General features: G+C 42.0%; 2 protein-coding genes across 10 annotated transcripts in view; both read left to right on the top strand.

Moving 5' to 3' along the window:
* Positions 1-3,701, top strand: part of sdk2a (sidekick cell adhesion molecule 2a) — an 89,134-nt gene extending 85,433 nt beyond the window's left edge. For 6 of the 8 annotated variants that reach the window (XM_024271668.2, XM_036213239.1, XM_036213238.1 and 3 more), the window contains exon 45: positions 724-3,701. In XM_024271668.2, the coding sequence (XP_024127436.1) occupies positions 724-1,134 (411 nt within the window). In that variant the 3' untranslated portion in view covers positions 1,135-3,701. The remainder of the gene's footprint in view (positions 1-723) is intronic. The other 2 variants (XR_004948329.1, XR_004948328.1) reach the window with 2 other exon arrangements.
* A 1,902-nt stretch (positions 3,702-5,603) lies between these two features.
* cdc42ep4a (CDC42 effector protein (Rho GTPase binding) 4a) lies at positions 5,604-17,262 on the top strand. Of its 2 annotated transcripts, none has more exons than XM_036213243.1 (2): positions 5,604-6,270; positions 14,541-17,262. In XM_036213243.1, exon 2 carries the CDS (start codon positions 14,641-14,643, stop codon positions 15,676-15,678), a length of 1,038 nt encoding a protein of 345 aa, XP_036069136.1. In that variant the 5' UTR covers positions 5,604-6,270; positions 14,541-14,640; the 3' UTR covers positions 15,679-17,262. The 2 variants fall into 2 exon arrangements, with proteins under 2 accessions (XP_036069136.1, XP_024127444.1); XM_024271676.2 differs by lacking the exon at positions 5,604-6,270 and adding an exon at positions 12,012-13,008.
* Positions 17,263-17,470: the final 208 nt, after the last annotated feature.

Raw genomic sequence — 17,470 nt, 5'->3', positions numbered from 1 at the left:
TGTAGAGCATCTACCTGAACAATGCATCTGTACCTGCACAGTCAAAGCATCATTCACAGCTGTTTGAACTCACAGAACTGTCCCTAGAGACATAAACCGGCTGCTGTTCTTTTCTTCTGCCTGGCCTACCACTGTTTACCCACCGCTTGGCCAAACAAATGGGGCCTTAGCATCTGCTGAGTGGTAGGATGTCAGATGAGTGATCGGCTGTCAGGCATGCAATTGTGCCAACTGTATGTGGTGGTCTCTTATTGTTTAAAAAAATGGTTGTCTTTTATCAAAAATGAATCAAACAGAAGCATATATTTGTATTTTGCCGCTAAATATTACATGAACATTAGCCTCATTTGTTAACGCAGTTTCTGTCCAATTCTAGGACACTCTTGTGTACACTTCTGTCTGTGCTCCACGTAGCTATGGGTGAGCTCTGACAGCCGTATGACAGATTTTCAGTAGATGTGAATATTTAGTAGTTTTATCAATAGATTTAGAGTTGTGGTTTCAAGCTGTGCTATCGTAGTAGATCTAGCCTTGATTTGAGAGCCTTAACGTGTCGTTTTCCTTTAAAGTGACTGTTTTTTCTTTATTTAAAAAATAGTTCCAAGTAGTTGCTGAGGAGCAGAACTCCATCAATTCTGAACCTAAAAACAATTTGACATTTCGGTGCAGTTTCCTCTAAACACGAATGAACTATGTGATCTAAGCCTGTTTTCTGGCTCATAGGGCAGCGACAGCGAATATGAGATGGATCAAAGCCGACAGAAGACCCACTCCTTCGTCAACCACTACATCAGCGACCCCACCTACTACAACTCCTGGCGGCGGCAGCAGAAGGGCGTCTCACGACCGCCTGCGTACGGCTACTCCCAGCCCGAACCCCTGGTGGAGCAGGAGTCACGACAGCACCCACCACCTGTACCCCCTCTGCCACCCCTCCTCCCACAGAGCGCCCCATCTCCACAGCCCCAAGGCCAGGGCCAGGGCACTCTGTTCAGGCCTAAGGGAAGCCGGACTCCTACCCCCTCCCTGCTGTCCTCCGACCCCCCCAGCCAGCACAGCAGCCTCTACCGGCCCCCCAGCAGCCTGGGCTGTGCCGCTCAGGCACCTACCGCGGGCTTCTCCTCCTTTGTTTGACACACATCTCTCTTTCCAATAACAGCCGGAGCGTGAGAGCAAGTCTTTTGTTTTATTGTTGTTTTAAATTATGATTTTCTGTCGTACTGACAGAGTTATGGCTGAATATTAAGCATTTGCCGGCATTATAAATAGCGCTTTCTCCTCTGTGAAGAGTGTATATGTATGACTGTGTTTAGCGCGTATGGTTGATCAATCTATGTACTCCGTATTTTATGGAAAGACAATCATTTTAATTTTTTTTTTTTTTTTGGCGATGCTGCGGAACTTTTTGGAAGGATCAACCATGTAAACAAGGACATACGGAAAGTTTATGAAAAAAGAAAAATCCTTGTTCATCATAAGAGCTTTATGAAAAAAGAAACTTTAGATCAAACGACGAACTGAAAGTGAGGAATGGACTCTGACTTGGAGAGGCGCCACCGCTCTGGGCGGCCTTTAACTTTCCCACTCTGCCTACTCATAATTGGAGCTGCAGTATGTGTTTACTATATGTACCTGTCTCATATTGTTTACCAGATATTTATATCAGTCAGCTTCAAGCTCAACATTTTCCAGACATCACTAGTGACGACGTTATGAATCACATTAAAGCATTTCAGCACCTTTATAGTAGTCTGAGAATGTTGATTTTTGTGCTGGTGCTCATGTCAGTAAATATGCAAATTTCATTAGCAGCATGTCTTTGCTTTAAATTCACACAAATGATGGACCAAATGCACAATTTTACTTTGATGAAATGCTGTGTGCTCACCTTAAAACCACACAAATGTTAGAAATAGATGTTCAATGAAAGCTTTGTGAGGTCGGTGCAGAGGACTTGTGAGCTTTGACGAGATGATTTTAGCAACAAAAACCAAAAGAGAAGCTCTACTATTTTTAGTTTTTGTTCTTTTCCTTTTTTTACTTTTATGTCGGAGTTTCTCTAAAGAAACAAACCGTGGAATAAGTTCTCTGTGTTAACTCATCATCAAGGATTGTCATATGTGTCTGTATTCGGCATGTTGATTTGCAACAAATATTTATTTCATTTTGAAACGTGTTGTTTGTGCTTGAAGGGACAAAAAAATATCATGCAGTATTTCATGTTTTTACAACAAATGTGAGTTTCTTTACAGAAGCTGAATGAGACCAATGCTGGAGAGGACCTACAAGAGAATAGACAAAAAAGTCTGAATATATAATAAATGTGAACATGTATACACTTTACAATAAAGGAAACAGTTTGGACCTTTTCACAGCAGCTCCCCAAATATATTATTAATTTCCCATAATTCTGTGTTAGTTTTCAGAACGTTTTAGAAGAATATTAGAGGAATTTTGTTGTAAAATGATCTAGGATTAGCAGAGCATCACAAAATTTGGATGAACAATGGTCTCATAAAAAATGAAACCCATATCAGACTTGGCAGGCTATGTTTTGACAGAGCCAGTCCTCCGTAGACCTTTTTTGCTTGGTCGAACAATATACATTTCTGACACTTGATCCCAGAGTGCAGGGATGACCTGGTTTTCCTTGCTTTAGCAGACATGATTTGGATGCATATAAGCAGCGGCTCCTGGGTGGAATTTGAAAAAGCCTGATCTGACGCATGCATGCTGAAAATCAGCAGAGTGTCGGGCAGGTGCAGAGATAATCTCCTTATCTCAGGCCAGAAAACATTGATTTTAGACAAAGCAAAAGGGAACCATGCTGATTGCGTTAAGATGAAGGCAGACGGCTCAAGGAAAAAGGGAGCTGCAAATGGAATGTCTTTATTTAAGCACTAATGAATTGTAACGGGAGGCTCCAGTAGGTGTCGCTGTTCCCACAGCACAGGGTATAAAAGGAAGTTGATATGTGGTTGCTAGGTGCTAGCTTCCTGTTGTGGGAAGGGGCGGCTGACGAAGCTGCGTCAGCTGATGCGAGTCTGAGTTTGGTAAGACTGTTTTTATTGTCACCTGCAGCAAATGTTTTAAAATTAGTGGTTGATTTTATTGTGTTTTATAGCAACATCACGGCAGCGGTAGATCTGGACTGACCGAGGGGTTTTAAAGACTGGGCGTGTGGTTTTGCGACGCACCAGGTATAAAGCTCGTTTTTTATCAATGACAGCAGAAGTTTGTTTTAAATAAGTACTAAATTATTTTTTATGAAAACGTGTTTTTTAATACGGTGTTTTCTGCTTTTAGTGTCGGAGTACTGTGCCCTGCTGTCCTGATTTTAAGTTTTGTTTTTTGTGTTTTTTGTTTGTCCGCTCCACACGAGGCTCTCAGCGTGGTTGATTAATCAGGTGTGTGAGCGGACTAATTTTCTTTTTTTTTATTTTGTTTGTTTAAGTCACTTCCCTTAGTTCATACTCCTGAGATCTGTCTAGTTCGAGTTTTGTCCGTGTCCGACTTAAAGTGTGTTGTGCTTTATCTCGTGCATGTCTGAATTTTATTTGTTGTGTTTTTTTTATGTATTTTTCTGCACGTTTTTTTTGAAGTGTTATTCGGCACGGTGACAGACAATCAGACACATGTCAAGGAGAGGAGAGCTTGGGAACGTTTTATGTTTATTGTATTAATAAAACTTTGTAACCTGCTCTTTTGTCTGGAAATTACCTCTTCTCGGTGCAACAGAATGGAGAAAGACGAAGAACGAGTGAAGAAGTTGGTCAATTCCCAAAGCGATCATGATGTTTAGATTGATGCAAACAGGAGGACTTCTCATTTAGCAGGTTTATTTTGAGGCTTTTGTAAAGCTTCTAAAGCTGAATTTTTACAACTAAGTATTACATTTGCTTTGTTGGAATTGTAATAATTTTATCATATTTTTTTTTAACTTCCAGTTACAGTTTGTTTTCTCTGTAAGCTTCATAATTCCACAAATGTGTTTTAGTTTTTGGGGGAAAAAAAAACAAGAATCTTCATCTAATTCACATGCAAACACAGAGAAATGGAGGCAGCTTCACATCAACAAATCTGTCACACTTTTACATCTCAGTTCAGCATCTTCTCCTCATGGGATTGATTTAACATGTCCTCATTCTGACTGTCTGTTTTTTCCTCTTTCTCTTTTTTCGGAGAACATCAGAGAACATTTGCAGTGCAGCTAACTCGTCTTGACTGGTGACTCTAAAATTAGGGCACAACAGTGATGCACAGAAATCTAAAAATGACACATTTAAAGCATTTTATTGCAGAAATGTGTTTGCCTGAATATATAACTTCATGGTATTGTGCAGATAAACAATCTATCTGCAGAGGCGAAGTGCAGACAGGAAGGATAAACAAATGTTTTCTATTGACCAATGAAGAGGGAAACATGTAGAAAGAAAGACTTGAGAACATCAAACAGAACAACTAACAAGTATGTGAGATAATTGGGAGTTAATTAAAACATTTGTGAAGTTTCAAAAAAGTTAGGCAACTTTTTAAAATTAATTTAAGTTTTTTGAATTGCTGTGACTTTTATATCACCAGAGAAAGTTGTGCCTTCCACATTTTTTGTGTGTAATATTCCCATAGAGTGCAAAGTGTTTTCTTTTTCAGTTGCTGTTATTTTTCCTGTGAGGTTCACATGTTCAGACTGCATAACAGAGTGGGGTCAGAATCTGCAATTTCCTGCTTTAATAACAATTGTATGGGAAGACAGATAATTATCCTCGAAGCACACTCAATATATTACTTTTGACTGTCAGCTGTTTGAGAAAAGGGTCGTGTATTTAGGTTTCAGGAATGTCAAAAGGAAGATTTTGAAAGCATATCTAGAGCCTGAACAAAAGGCCACTGCAGTCAAATTCTCCTCATGAAGAGAAATATTCTCCCATCAGCTGGTGGAACGGAGAATCCGGGAACAATGCCAGAGGGAGGAAATGACTTGTGAGTTCCTTGTCAAGCAGTTCGTGGAAAAGCAGAGGGGTTGAGGATTAAAAGGAGTAGCATGACAAAAAAAAAAAAAAAAAAAAACTTGTCTGTGACAATGAAAGAGGAGGACTTTCTCTGTGAAACTTTCTTTTCCTGAAGTTAGGGTGAGAAGGAGGATGGGTCTGGGTTTGCTTCCTGTTCATTTCCATCTCAGAAGGGTTCAAATGGGCTGTTTTAATGGAGATGATCAACCTGAAATACACAAGATCAAACACATGGAGGAGTTAGGAAAGCTTTTCTTGGTTGTCAGACAGTGTGGAATGCAAGGATAGTTCTCTAAAATGATAATTAGACAATTACTGTTAAAAAAAGTCTTTTATTTTACATTTTTTTTTAAATCAATAGAAGATAACTCTATTCAATCAAAATCTCTATTGGGTTCCTGCAAGGTAGCAGCACCAGATTGTTGGTTGATGTCAACAAAATGTCAAAAACTAAATAAAGTTAAAGTTATTATGCATTGCAATTTATATTTGCAGACAGTCAATAAAATTATATTGTTGTTTTCTTTAGCCTTCCAGTCATTCAAATGTATTTTTTCCAAGTCTAACGTGAATAATTTTCTTCTGGAAACAGTTAAATGCAAACAAACAGCACGATCCAGAGGCTGGAAGAACATTTACATAAATGTGATGTATTTTACTGTAATCCACAATGACTGGAATGTGATTTGCTTCAGTTTATGAGTTTTTACTACATATATGGTAATTTAGTTTAGGCATTTATGAGGATTTTTTTTTATTTCCCAAGACTCTCAAATTTAGAACAGACTTCACTGAGATTTGAACTAATCTCCTTTTATTTTTTTGGATTTGTTTTAAAGGATGTAAAAAAGTAGAACTCCTTTGTCATTAATTTTTCTTCTTTTTGTAAATTAGAGTAAATGAGGGCGGCTGTTTGCTGGAAAACGTGGGTTTCCGCCTCTCTTCCGCCACTGAGTGGCCCCATGCTGGCAGCCTGCGTCTTTAAGGAGCCACGCAAAGAGGGCGTGTCCTGCGCCGCCACGGCAGGAGGCATTGTAGTGGGTTCTGTCGCCTTATTATAGCAGAAGCCCCGCGAGTGAGGATGCCCTGACATCCTTTAATGTATTTCTCCAAACAGAAGAGGAAAAAAGAGAGAAATCCTGATCTGACGGCGCTCCTGAAGCGCGCGCGTCACGCCGTCCTTGCTTCTATGAACGCACCCCCGTCACAGACCTGCTGGGGGCCTGCAAGAGGGTGCAGCCCTTTATGAATGGGATGCTCGGTAAGTATGCGGGCTTTTATGTTCGTACTTTCACTTCAGCTTCATTTCCAGAGAGCACTCTTGCTTTTGTTGCTGCGCGTATTCTGGCCGCATCCAGCTCCGCGCGGCGCTTCAGCTCCGTGCGCGCGGCCGCTGCTGGTCAGCTGGTATTGTTCTCCTGCCACTGACCCACCCAGACTCAGTTTGGTTCCACTTCCATTCAAGAGCAGCAAAATTTGTGTATAATCTCATTAGACACAACCTTATTTTTTGGATGAAACTCATTTGTTCACAATATGTGATGCTTTTTGGGGGGTTATTTGGGGATTTTCTGAGCTGAAATGATCTAAAATTGATAAGAAATGAGGCCTAACCCCCCCTGTTGGATCAATTGCTTATCTGCTTGTTCAGTAAAAATGCTGTTGGATCTTAAAAAAAGAGAGAGAAACAGGCAACCTCTCATCTGCACGTGCTGTTTGTCCAGTTCATCACCCTTTTATCCCAGAGCCAGTGGACTTTGAGTTTGAGCTTTTAACCCATAAACCTTAACCACCATGATTGTTATTGATAACCCTAAAACAAACAAAAAAATCGTATTTTTTTTTATTTAGGTTTAAATGTGTCATGTGACCCACCTAAATCCAAGAGCTTTGTTAGCTGACACACTGTGCTGTCTGCTTAGAAAGGGGGGGATTAGGTTGATGACACAGCAAACAAGCAAACGTCATCTCACAGATGAATGCGTCCTTGGCTCAACATGTTTACTCTTTCCCCTGGAATTCCTTTTAGATGAAACGAGGTGACAAAATATTAACCAGCTCCTCTTAAGTTCAACTTTGAGTTTTTATTTTTTCATGCAAGGTATGCAAATCTGCAAGTTTCCTTCCTCTTTGAGGTGCTGGACTTTGTGCCTGTCTTTTAATTTTTGGGTCACATGCAGATAGATAGTAGCTGATGGCTCAACTTCTATTTAAAAAAAAAAAAAGTGAATGCATTTCCGCCATGGTTTGGAGATGACCGGCTGCGGTGGAGTAAAACTTTGTGGCCACAGAGTGTGTGGTCGTGCTCTTGTGTTGAACCATACAGTTTGTGCTCATTTGAGGCAATCTGTGTGTCCTGCCCAGCCCCTTCACATTCCAGGAAATGCCAATATAAACTTTTTTTTCCCCCCTTAAGAATGTAAGTTTTGGCTCCATCATCGACCAGTCGATGGACGGTTGAATAACATGTTTTTTAGCTTTGGAATTGTTCAGTTAAGATAAAATCTGTAGATTTTTATGTAAAAAAAAATCTTTCTTGGTGCATTTTGAGATTTTTGTGCTTTAGTGGTCTGTTGTGACCTTTGTTTGGTTTCCTTGTCATTAGTTTTGCTGCTTTGTGACCTTTTCCAAAGCAGACCAGATGCCTATTATCTCCTGCTGTTCTTCTTTTCTATTTTATGCATTTCTAGCATTTTACTTTTATTTTTAACTATAGACTGGATAAGAGATGGACAGAATGCTGCGGCAATGTGACTTGCTGGTTAGTTTGACCCATTTAAAGTTGACCTATCAGGTTTGCGGTTGTCATTTTTGACCAAACACGTCATCAAACCACTTTTTGTTTTCAGAGAAGTCTTTTTTTAGAACTTGGTGACATATCAGAAATTGGGTTATTCCCAAGTTGAATGCAGTTTTTATCCTAAATTTTATCAAATTTACAAAGAAAAAAAATTCAACCATCATAATTGCCTGATATTTTAGTTTATCAACAAATGTGTTTGGAAAAAATAATTTTAGGGGTTTATTTGTATTGATAAGTTGACGATTACAGACTTAACTTTGTATTATCGAGCCACCTAGCAGTCACACAGAACACTGCACTGGTTCCAGTTACTTAAGTTTTCAAACTAGCCTTAAGGCAGAGGCAGGAATCCAAGCGCTTTTACTTCAAGATTTTCCAGTCTAGTGAAGTTTGCTACCCTGGATAGCTCCTTTCATTTCACTGGATGAAGCCAATATTAACTTGGATAAACAGTTAAGCTAACCCTGGTCTTCCTGAATATGAACTCGAAGCTGCAAATAATACAACATTTCTATTTTCATTTGAAGAAATGTCTGAAGCTTCCAGCTGGTTATCGTCTGTCATATAACCTCCCAGCGAATGACTGTAGGTTTTTTGCTCTTAAAGAATCTGCTCTGGCGTCAGAGGCTCAGCTGTGAGTCTGCTTAGATGACTTCCCTGATAATTATCTTTTCAGGAATCCAGCTGCTTAACTAAATAAAGGGGGTTTGCTTCTCTTCCAGACTAAATGCTTTCTATACCCTTGCTCTTATCACCTTTTTATATATGTTTGTATTTATAAAAAAAAAAAAGATCTTGTATTTGAAGCTGCCTATTTTGCTTTACACTTTCTTGCCTTGTAATTATGACATTGACATCTTGAGAGTCCCATAATTGGCCTGCATTCCTCCCATGGAAGGGTTTTTCCTCTCGAGTCTTTCAAAAAAACTCCTGGTCGGCGCTGCTTTGGAGACGCTGCTCACACCTGGGCCTGTGCTGGGAGCTGTCATCATCTGCTGTGACTCAGCTGCCCTCCTGTAGAGAAGATCCGGATGTGTTCACCTCCTCTAACAATTAGCTGAAGGTGAGGCGCTCCATGCGCCGATGCGACGTGAAGAGCGGCTGTTGAGCACAGTGTCAGCGCTGGCTCCCTGCTGCATTATTAAAATTGCGTGTTGATGGAGACAGGGCCGGTGTTTGTTTGGACAGGCCTGCTGTGGTACAGTACGGTGCAGCGGGCCTTGTTTACATTGGAACGGTCAGGAAGGGCAGGCTGAGAAGATTTCCGGCGACATGGGGAGGGTTTGTAGCGTCATAGTTTTCCCCCTCTGCCCTTCCTGTGTGCTTACCAACATGTTTCTCTGCTAAAACTGGGATCTCTGGGATTATGTGCTGTCATAGCCATAACCGTTGGTCCTAATCCTGTTAATTTTAGTCATATTCTTGTGTAAGCGTTTCTAGCGTCTCTGCTTAGACGATGGTTGCAGGACTAGAAGAGTTGTCCAAAAGAACATGCTTCTTTTAAGATGTATTTTCTGTGTAAATCTTCTACTAATCCCATTGGTTTTTAATGGCTTGCTCACTTCCCAGCTTCTGTTGATTGAACCATGCAGGCTGTAAGTTTCACAGTTATTCGAGTTGGCAATAATGTCGGAATGCGATTTATTGTTTGAGCCCACAAAAGCCCAGCAGAGCCACGAAAATGATGTTTATCTGTCTGATTGAACGTGAAGAATACGGTGCATTCTTGGACGTGATGAATAGGAATTCAGAGCTGTCGTCCGCCGTTTGTGTTTGCAGCGAAAGCTGTCTGCTGACAGACAGACAGACAGGCAGACCGACATCTGGACGTGTCATTCCTCTCAGGTGCTGGAGATCAGCGGCACGGAGTCTGTTTTCTTCCATGGATCCTTTTGTGTGGACTCTCCTGAAAGCTTCCAACCTTCTACCCTTTTCTTCCTGCAGCCCATTTGTCTGTTCTCCTTCTGTGATTAAAAAGAAACTTTCAAAATGTCCAAACAGTCACGGTGATCCGTAAAGTTTCTGTCTAGTTGGAGCTGAGCCATGAGTGGGTTTTTTTGGCTATTATTCTGGACTTTGATAAAGTGACAACTCTGAACTCCAGAATATTGCAAATGTTGAACAGTTTCTTATTTTTAAAACCTTTTAAGGTCTGATTTGTTTGCATTTATTTCCTCCTAGTTTAATTGTTGCAACTTTTTTAATTGTTTTTCTTCAACTTTTTCTTCAAACCAGCACATGAAAAACTATATAACCCCTATCCTGACCTCACTTTCTTCAGTGCCAAGTTAGGAAATATATTTTAATAAGTACATTTTTTGATGCATTTCAACCCATATTCCATTTTTCATTATTCCAGTGTGTTTTCTGCATATTTCTTTCCATATTACACGATTCTATAGAAGCATTTGGGATTTTTTTTTTTTTTTTTACTTTTTATTTGCTGAGTTCCAATGTTTTTTGTGGAATCTTGTTTCTGCTCCTGCATAGCTTTTTCTCAAGAGGTCTAATTTGCTGACAGAGTCCAGAGACCTGCAGGACTTGTCTCTGCACTTCAGCTCTGTGATGAACAGCGACCTGTCCGGGTTTAGTCCTGACTGTTTCTGTCTCTATACCCCAAAAACATTAAACAGGAACAGTAAAGGGACATTCCTGGAACTATTGGGGGGAAGACCAGCAGAATATTCCGGCGTTCGATAAGAAGTGCAGCTTTTTTATTTCAACAACCACCTTACTCGTCGGGGGGCAGATGCAGATCTCCATCCAGAACAAGATGGAATCTGTTCAGAATAATAATTTGTCTTCATGCTGGAATGTTAGGACGATGGTTTGATCTTGCATATAGTCTCTTCTCAGGATGTTTTGAAAAGTTCAGTCTTATGCTGCAGATCATTATGAGTGGAACATGTAAATATAAATCAACTACACTCTAATTCTTCCCCAAAAGGACAATTTAAGCATCAACTAAGCTCGTCTTTCTTGTAAGCAGGAGGACTTTCTTTCCAAGTTCTCATTAGAGTGGCATGCTGTATTCCTCTCCAGAGGATGTCATCTGCTTGATGTCTGTTGCTCCCTTTTTTGTGTGATTGAGAGATAATGTCATTTCCGTTGTTTTTCCCGTGGCTGCTCCTTCCTAAATGAGACATTTGGGCTCACCAGTGCAGTTGCACGTTAGATACCATCAACCAGAAGCCATTCGTCTTCTTAATTACTGGAGCATGTGTACAAAATACAACAGTGTAGCTCTCCCCGATGGAAGCGGTAAGTCAATTAGCTTAGACTCAGAAAGGGGATGTTTGCAAACGGCCTGATTATCTGTCAAATTCAGAAAAAATAGCGGGACGTTTTTTTTTTTCCTTATAAAGTGACCTCCTGGTTCTCGATGGGTCATGTGGTGTCTCCATCCAGGTCAGTGGCTTCAAATGATGCAGATAGAGCCGGCGCCTCCTCTGCAGAAGACCGTAGACTTCACACAAGATGAATTGAACACAAAGAAGATGAGACATAATTCCTGTCTTAGAGATGAGGGATCCCTGGAGGAATTGTATTGAGTGGCCTGGTTAGAGAGTATTGACGAGGAGTGCAAAGATGAGAGGTTTTCCAGGCAGGCGGCATCTCTCTGATCTGGAGTTGTGGTCATGCATAAAAATCTTCAGTCTTGTGATGAAGTATTAGATGAGCTATAAAACTTAACGGATTCATGTTAACTACAGGAGCATTTAAGGCTTAAGCCTGTGCCCACTGTTTGTTCGAGTGCCTGTGATGTTAACAAATCACTGCAGCATCACTTCGGTTGTGTTTTGATCTACTTTTACTTCTGCAGTCGAGAATCCATTTCAATTAGCTCGGAAACAGTTTTTCCGAGAATGTGTAATTGTTTTCCTCTTTAAAAGTGTCGTGTAGGCACTAAAGGCAAGACGAAGTCTTCAAAAGAAGACTGAAGATGCAAATATATTTATTATGTGTAGCACAAACAGAGCAAATATTACGTTTCTTAGGAAAATTGAATGAAATGCAATTTCAGGAGTGCTTGCAGCAGTTGTAAATCCTTCATAGTCTTGTTTACGGCGTAAGCGTGCATGGCTGCCGCCGCCGCCACCACCGCTGCCGAGTTACACGCGGATCAAAGCCAGGTCAGTCAACCTTGTAATCTGTGCTTATCTTTCGGAGAGCTCAAGGTCTGTGTTCGCTTCTGATCGACAATGCTGAAGGGATGCAGATGTGGCCTCACTCCTCCCCTCTCTGTCCAAACGGCGCCGCTGACGGTCTGAGCATGCGTGTGTTTAGAGAGACCCCCACCCTCCAATGACGGGACCTCAAGGTTCCCACGCTCACTACTGTCCTCTTGGGCCTTCTGCTTGTGTTTTTATTTTCTACATTCATGCTAAAGATGGCTGTCCTGTCTTAAGGAAAGTGAGCTGAAAAGTGACTTTAGGGTTTTTTTTTAGCTTGATCCCGGCCTGAGGGCGAAATAAATGCGAGCTTTCAGCGTCCTCACTCTTTTTGATCTATTACTGTTTTTACTGCTTCTGCCACCCAAGAGAAACTAATCCAAAATTTGTTTTCTTTTTCCCTTCCTGGGTGTGAATATTTTCCCACCATTATTTCCATATACTGCTTCAGAGCAGGCTGCTTCAATAATAAATGTTTTTGCCAAAAAAAAAAGAAAAATAGTCCATGTTTGTTTGCTTTTATGGGGCCTTTGGGAGTTCATGGAAAAACTTTAATATCCAGCGAGATCTCTGTTAAAACCTTTCACGGACTTCCTTTATGCGCATCTTTTCTGCAACCTCAGAGGTATAATGAATAATTTCTAGCAGAATTGAATGAATGACTGAATGACTTCTGACGCATTGTGCAGCCGCTGACAGGAAATGATGTTGCTCGCTTGCAAGAGGCCGTCACTATAGTAACCGAAGCAGGTGTGCTTATTAACCGGAAGAGGAGTAGAGGTTGATCTGGCAGAGAAGAGAACAAGGTCAGAGCACTACAAAGCCTGCCACAATAAACGGCTGAAATCTCCCAGCGGCAGCTTTGCCAAAAACAACTCCTGACTTGAAAATCTTCTTAAAAACTCGCCTGCGAGAAACTGGCTGCGAAGCTGCTGACTGTTTTTACCCTCTTCTTCTGTCAGAGTGAGTAAACATAGGCGGGGGGAATGCTCGAGTCGGAGAGGGGCTCCGTAAAGACGGCAAGGTAAGCATTTCCTGTGGCCTGCGCACCGTAAAAAAGAGTTTCCACCCTGGAGTGAGGAGCTGCATGTGTTTTTGATGAGTCTGTAGAAGCTGCATTTCATCTTTCAGACCACCGTGACAGGACTTGGTTTCATGTGTGGTTTATGTCGGGATGGAGAGCTAATGAGACGCCCCGCTCCTTGTCCTTCAGCACCACCTGAAGAGGAGGAAGCAGGGGTGTCTGGCTGACAGCCTGTGGGGAGTTTTCCTCTGTTGGGGGTTTTAATAATGTAGTAACACCTTTTTTTTGTTTCCTCCAAGCTGCCACTCAAAATGGGAAGAGGTAGAAACAGTCTGCCGTACAATTTTGATCAGAGGAAGTTCAAGATTCAGATAAAAATAACAATTTTAGGGGGGGTGTTTTAGTATTAAAATTTAATCACAAGTGGATATTTAAGCTCTTTTGGGAGTTAAAATAAAATAATTTCAATGCGCTATTGGCAAAAAAAAAGTTTTTCTTCGTGAGTGTTTGTGGTCATGTGTCTAACTTTCATCACTAGATGATGAAGGTTTTTGGCCTGTTGATCTGATGTGCGTTCAAAGTCACCCGAAAACATCCATTTGGTCATCTCAAGTTCCCGCTGGTCTGTGGTTGGTGTTTCCTCGCCCTTTTGCTGCTTCAAACTCAACTCCTGTGGTTTTCTCCCATCTTTTTAGTACATTTAGAAGTCGCCTCAAAGACGCTGGAACCCACTGCTCATCAATTTTAAAGCTGTTTAATTGGTAGCTGTAGAAATTAGTGGAACATTTTAAATTCTTGGAAAATGTGTTTTAGCACTTAAATGACCAAATAGATTAAGAGTTATGGATGGATTTCTAAGTTGTTTCCTTTTTCCTTTGCTTGTAGATTTGCTTTAATACTAGGGATTGATAAATATCGGTATCGGTGCCAATATTGAGTATTTCGACACGTATTGGTATCGGCCTTTTTTTTTTTTTTAAATCCAATGGGCCGATATTGAACTGGTTATTGGCTCGGAGGCAGCTGTTCCTCTGTCTTTAGCATTGTCCCGCCCACTCTAATTGGTTAACCACGCAGAGGCAGAGCCAATCAGAACTTGAAACCGCTTGCTTTTATGTTTTTGAAATAAAAATTTAATGCTGGAGACCTGTTGTAGTTTGTATTACTGTAAAATCTGATGCCAATTTTTTCACTTTAACACTAAATTAATAACCGCCTAAATATCAGACTTAAAAAAAACATAAGAAAAAACATATCTGTCAATGCCTATTTAAAAGATTGGTAACACCTTAAGTGAGTTGCTGCAAAACACTCAATATAATGATAAATATAGTTCATACATTTGTTAAGCTTGCAAGTAGTTTATTTATACGGCCTTTGTAGACAATCATTTCATGTTAATGAACCTCATTTGGCTTATTGTTCGAATAAATGTCTTACTAACACCCTATTAACAGATTAATATTGTTCGTTAATATGTTAATAAAACTTGTTAAGAAGAGTTACCAATACATTTATGCTTTATTTTCCAGGTTCCCGGTCTGAGTGGAGTTGAGGAACGCCGTTGTTCTGTCTGACGTTCTGGTGCCTTAAAGTGTCCTTGAGCAAAAACAAAACACTCGGTTCGCCATCATGCCGATCCTAAAACAGCTAGTAGCATCCTCCTCCCAGACGAAGCGCCGCTCACGCATGGATCTGACACGAGAGATGATCAGCGCCCCTCTCGGCGACTTTCGCCACACCATGCACGTCGGCCGCAGTGGCGACGCCTTCGGGGACACGTCGTTTCTCAGCAGCCGCTCTGGAGAGCCCTCCCCTGAGACCTCATCCTTCCCCCGGTCGCCTCGGCCCGGACTCCTGTCGCGCACCTTCAGGAGCAGCAAGCGCTCCCAGTCGGTGAACAGAGTGGACCAACACGCTGATGGCAGCCTGATGGTCCCCGGAGGCTCCCCCACGTTTGTTAAAAACGCCATGTCTCTGCCTTTCCTCAACAACGAGGACAGAAGCGACAGCATGGGGGCCAAGAGTTTGTCTTCAAGTCCATTTAAGCAGCATGAAGAGGCAGGTGAAAGCGGGGCCGCCGCTGCTGCTCACTTCCTCGAGCTGCAGGAAAAAAGCTTCGGGGAGCTGACGGAGCTACCAGAGTATCCCGTTCCCTACGGAGGTGGAATGAAGCACGCAGAGTCGGTGATGTCCTTCCACGTTGACTTGGGCCCCTCTATGCTCAATGACATCCTGGGTGTGATGGAGAAAGAAGACGACGATCTCGGCTTTGAGGAGGGAAAGAGCAGCGAGGGCCGGGCTTCACCCCCCCTCAGCACCCATGAGGACAAAGAGGACGTTTTAAAGGAAACGGAAGATGTAGACGGGGAGGAAGAGATGGAGGAGGACGATGGTGAGGTGCGGCACGAAGCCTCCATGCTCTCGGCCGTCTCTCTCGATCTGAGGCCTGAGGACGAGGGGCCGTACACCCCTGAGATGAGGCCCAAACACTTGCAGCACCTCGACAGCTGCTCCATGTCGAGTTCTGGTTCTGCCGCGATGGATGACAAACCCAACAGCCACAATTACACAGGAGATACAGATAGTGCCACTTTCAGCGCACCGCCGGAAGAGGAAAGTAATTTCTCCTCTTTCTTGGAAGATGAGGATGATGAAATCCGTGTATGAGAGTCCTGAGCCACAGAATTAAAGACGTTTGTTTTTTTCTTTTTTTATGGCAAACTAACACCAATTCTGTGGAAATTAAAAGGTGTTGGCACAGGACAAAGCAAGCGTGACTCTCCTTCAGGCAACTCGAGCTTCTCCCTTGGCCTTACCCCTCAGCCATGTTTGCCTGTCAACCCGTCTCTCCTTTTGAACACTAAGGTGACTGAACAGAATGCTAGCAGATGGGCATACATTCCAAGAGCAAAGGGATTAAAAAGGATCTTTGCTGGGAAGACCACTTTTCACAGCTTAAACCCAGCTCTCTGATTTGACTTTTTTTTCTTCTTTGGTTGGACTTGCTGAGAGAGCAGTGAGGGGACATCATGCGGCCTGAGCCGAACAGAAGGCTTCTGTCACAACAGGATCAGTGGTGGGTGTCCTGTCACAATAAAGCGAGCTGTGTTTGTCGCTGCAGAGTGAGAGCGCGCGTCAGGCCTCTTTCATCAGCAAATATTATAGCAGAGCCGCAGATCTGTGAGACTTTGTTCCCGTATCGTCGCTTCTGTAACTCAGGGTCTCTGTGACGCCGCTCGAAGGCAGCCTTCTCCCGCTTTATGCCTAGACCACAAAGCCTGAAACTTAATCATTTTAAAGTTGAGCTTTTGATTCAACTAATCAGTACTTTTACAGTTTTTCTGCATTCTTCTTTGAATATGTTTATTTCTAAGGTTATTGGCATCAACATGAACACACTTGTGTTCCCTCTTCTCGCCTGCAGTTTAACTGAAACTTCAGACGAGTCTGGCAACCACATCCTTCCTTGTTCGGATACATCCGAGCAACTGCAGTGGTGCAACCAAACTTGATTTTCATTTCTCAGCTGAACTGTTATTTATGCATCGTTTCCACCACTACATGCAAGAAGTAGGGTTTCAAGGTTGACCGGAGAGTGCTTCGGCACTTGCAAGTTAACCAAACACTACTAGTATTCTTTATGTTTGTATGTCTGGAATGAGTGTGCTTCGTTTTTATTGTCCAAAAAAAGTTAAAAAAAAAATGGCCAAGAAAGGAGGACATAGGCAGTAGCAGATGCAAAGGGCATTAGGAAAAGCTTGACTTTTTTCTTCTTTTTTTCTTTGCAAGTTGCACAGTCATTGCAGCCCAGCTCTGCCTCTTGCGTCATTAAAGCCATGAGGCTGAGGCTTACTTGTGCTGATTGATTTCACTGCCTTAACTGAAACTGACAGATGTGCCAAATTATCATTTTTGAGCCAAAAATAATTTCAGCGCCGCGACTCGCTTGGGAGAGGGAGCCTGACAGAGATGTTATTTCGTTTGTGCAGGTAATGGGTTTGAATATAGTTTCAGATTCCGAGTGTCGGGTTAAAGTCATCAAAATAAATGTTCTGAAGTGAAAAATCCAGTTGAAAGAGGAGAGAATGAGTCTGCAAAGCAGGCTGTGCATCACTTACACACTACACAGTTCAGTGAAGTCATTTTAAATGTTTGTTTCGCGTGAATGAGTTTTTTTGTGATATGCCTTATTTCTTTCTGTATTCAAGATAACCTATATTTTTCAATAAAAGAGAACCACGAGTAGCAGTTGTGTCTTTCTCCTGTCATTTTTTATTTCGGGGGGGAGGACATCAGCAGATGATGCTCTGTATGTATTAGGTGATACACAGTCAGCAGCCTTTAACAAGTGAGTCCTTGAGTGCCGCCTCCGTTTCCTGCCGCTATTCTTCGGCTCTCCCCGAAGAGGAAGGAAGGAAGGAAGTAATAGAGGCCGTAGCACGCCACGTCTCTGAAGTGC

The sequence above is a fragment of the Oryzias melastigma genome, linkage group LG8 (assembly GCF_002922805.2).
Source record: "Oryzias melastigma strain HK-1 linkage group LG8, ASM292280v2, whole genome shotgun sequence".
Classification (NCBI taxonomy): Eukaryota; Metazoa; Chordata; class Actinopteri; order Beloniformes; family Adrianichthyidae; genus Oryzias; species Oryzias melastigma.
The sequence above is the reverse complement of the archived record's forward strand: the minus strand, read 5'-3'. Positions and strand labels throughout refer to the sequence as shown.

Excerpts from the sequence above, each read along its gene's own strand:
- cdc42ep4a (XM_036213243.1), top strand. The coding sequence starts at position 14,641 with ATGCCGATCCTAAAACAGCTAGTAGCATCCTCCTCCCAGACGAAGCGC.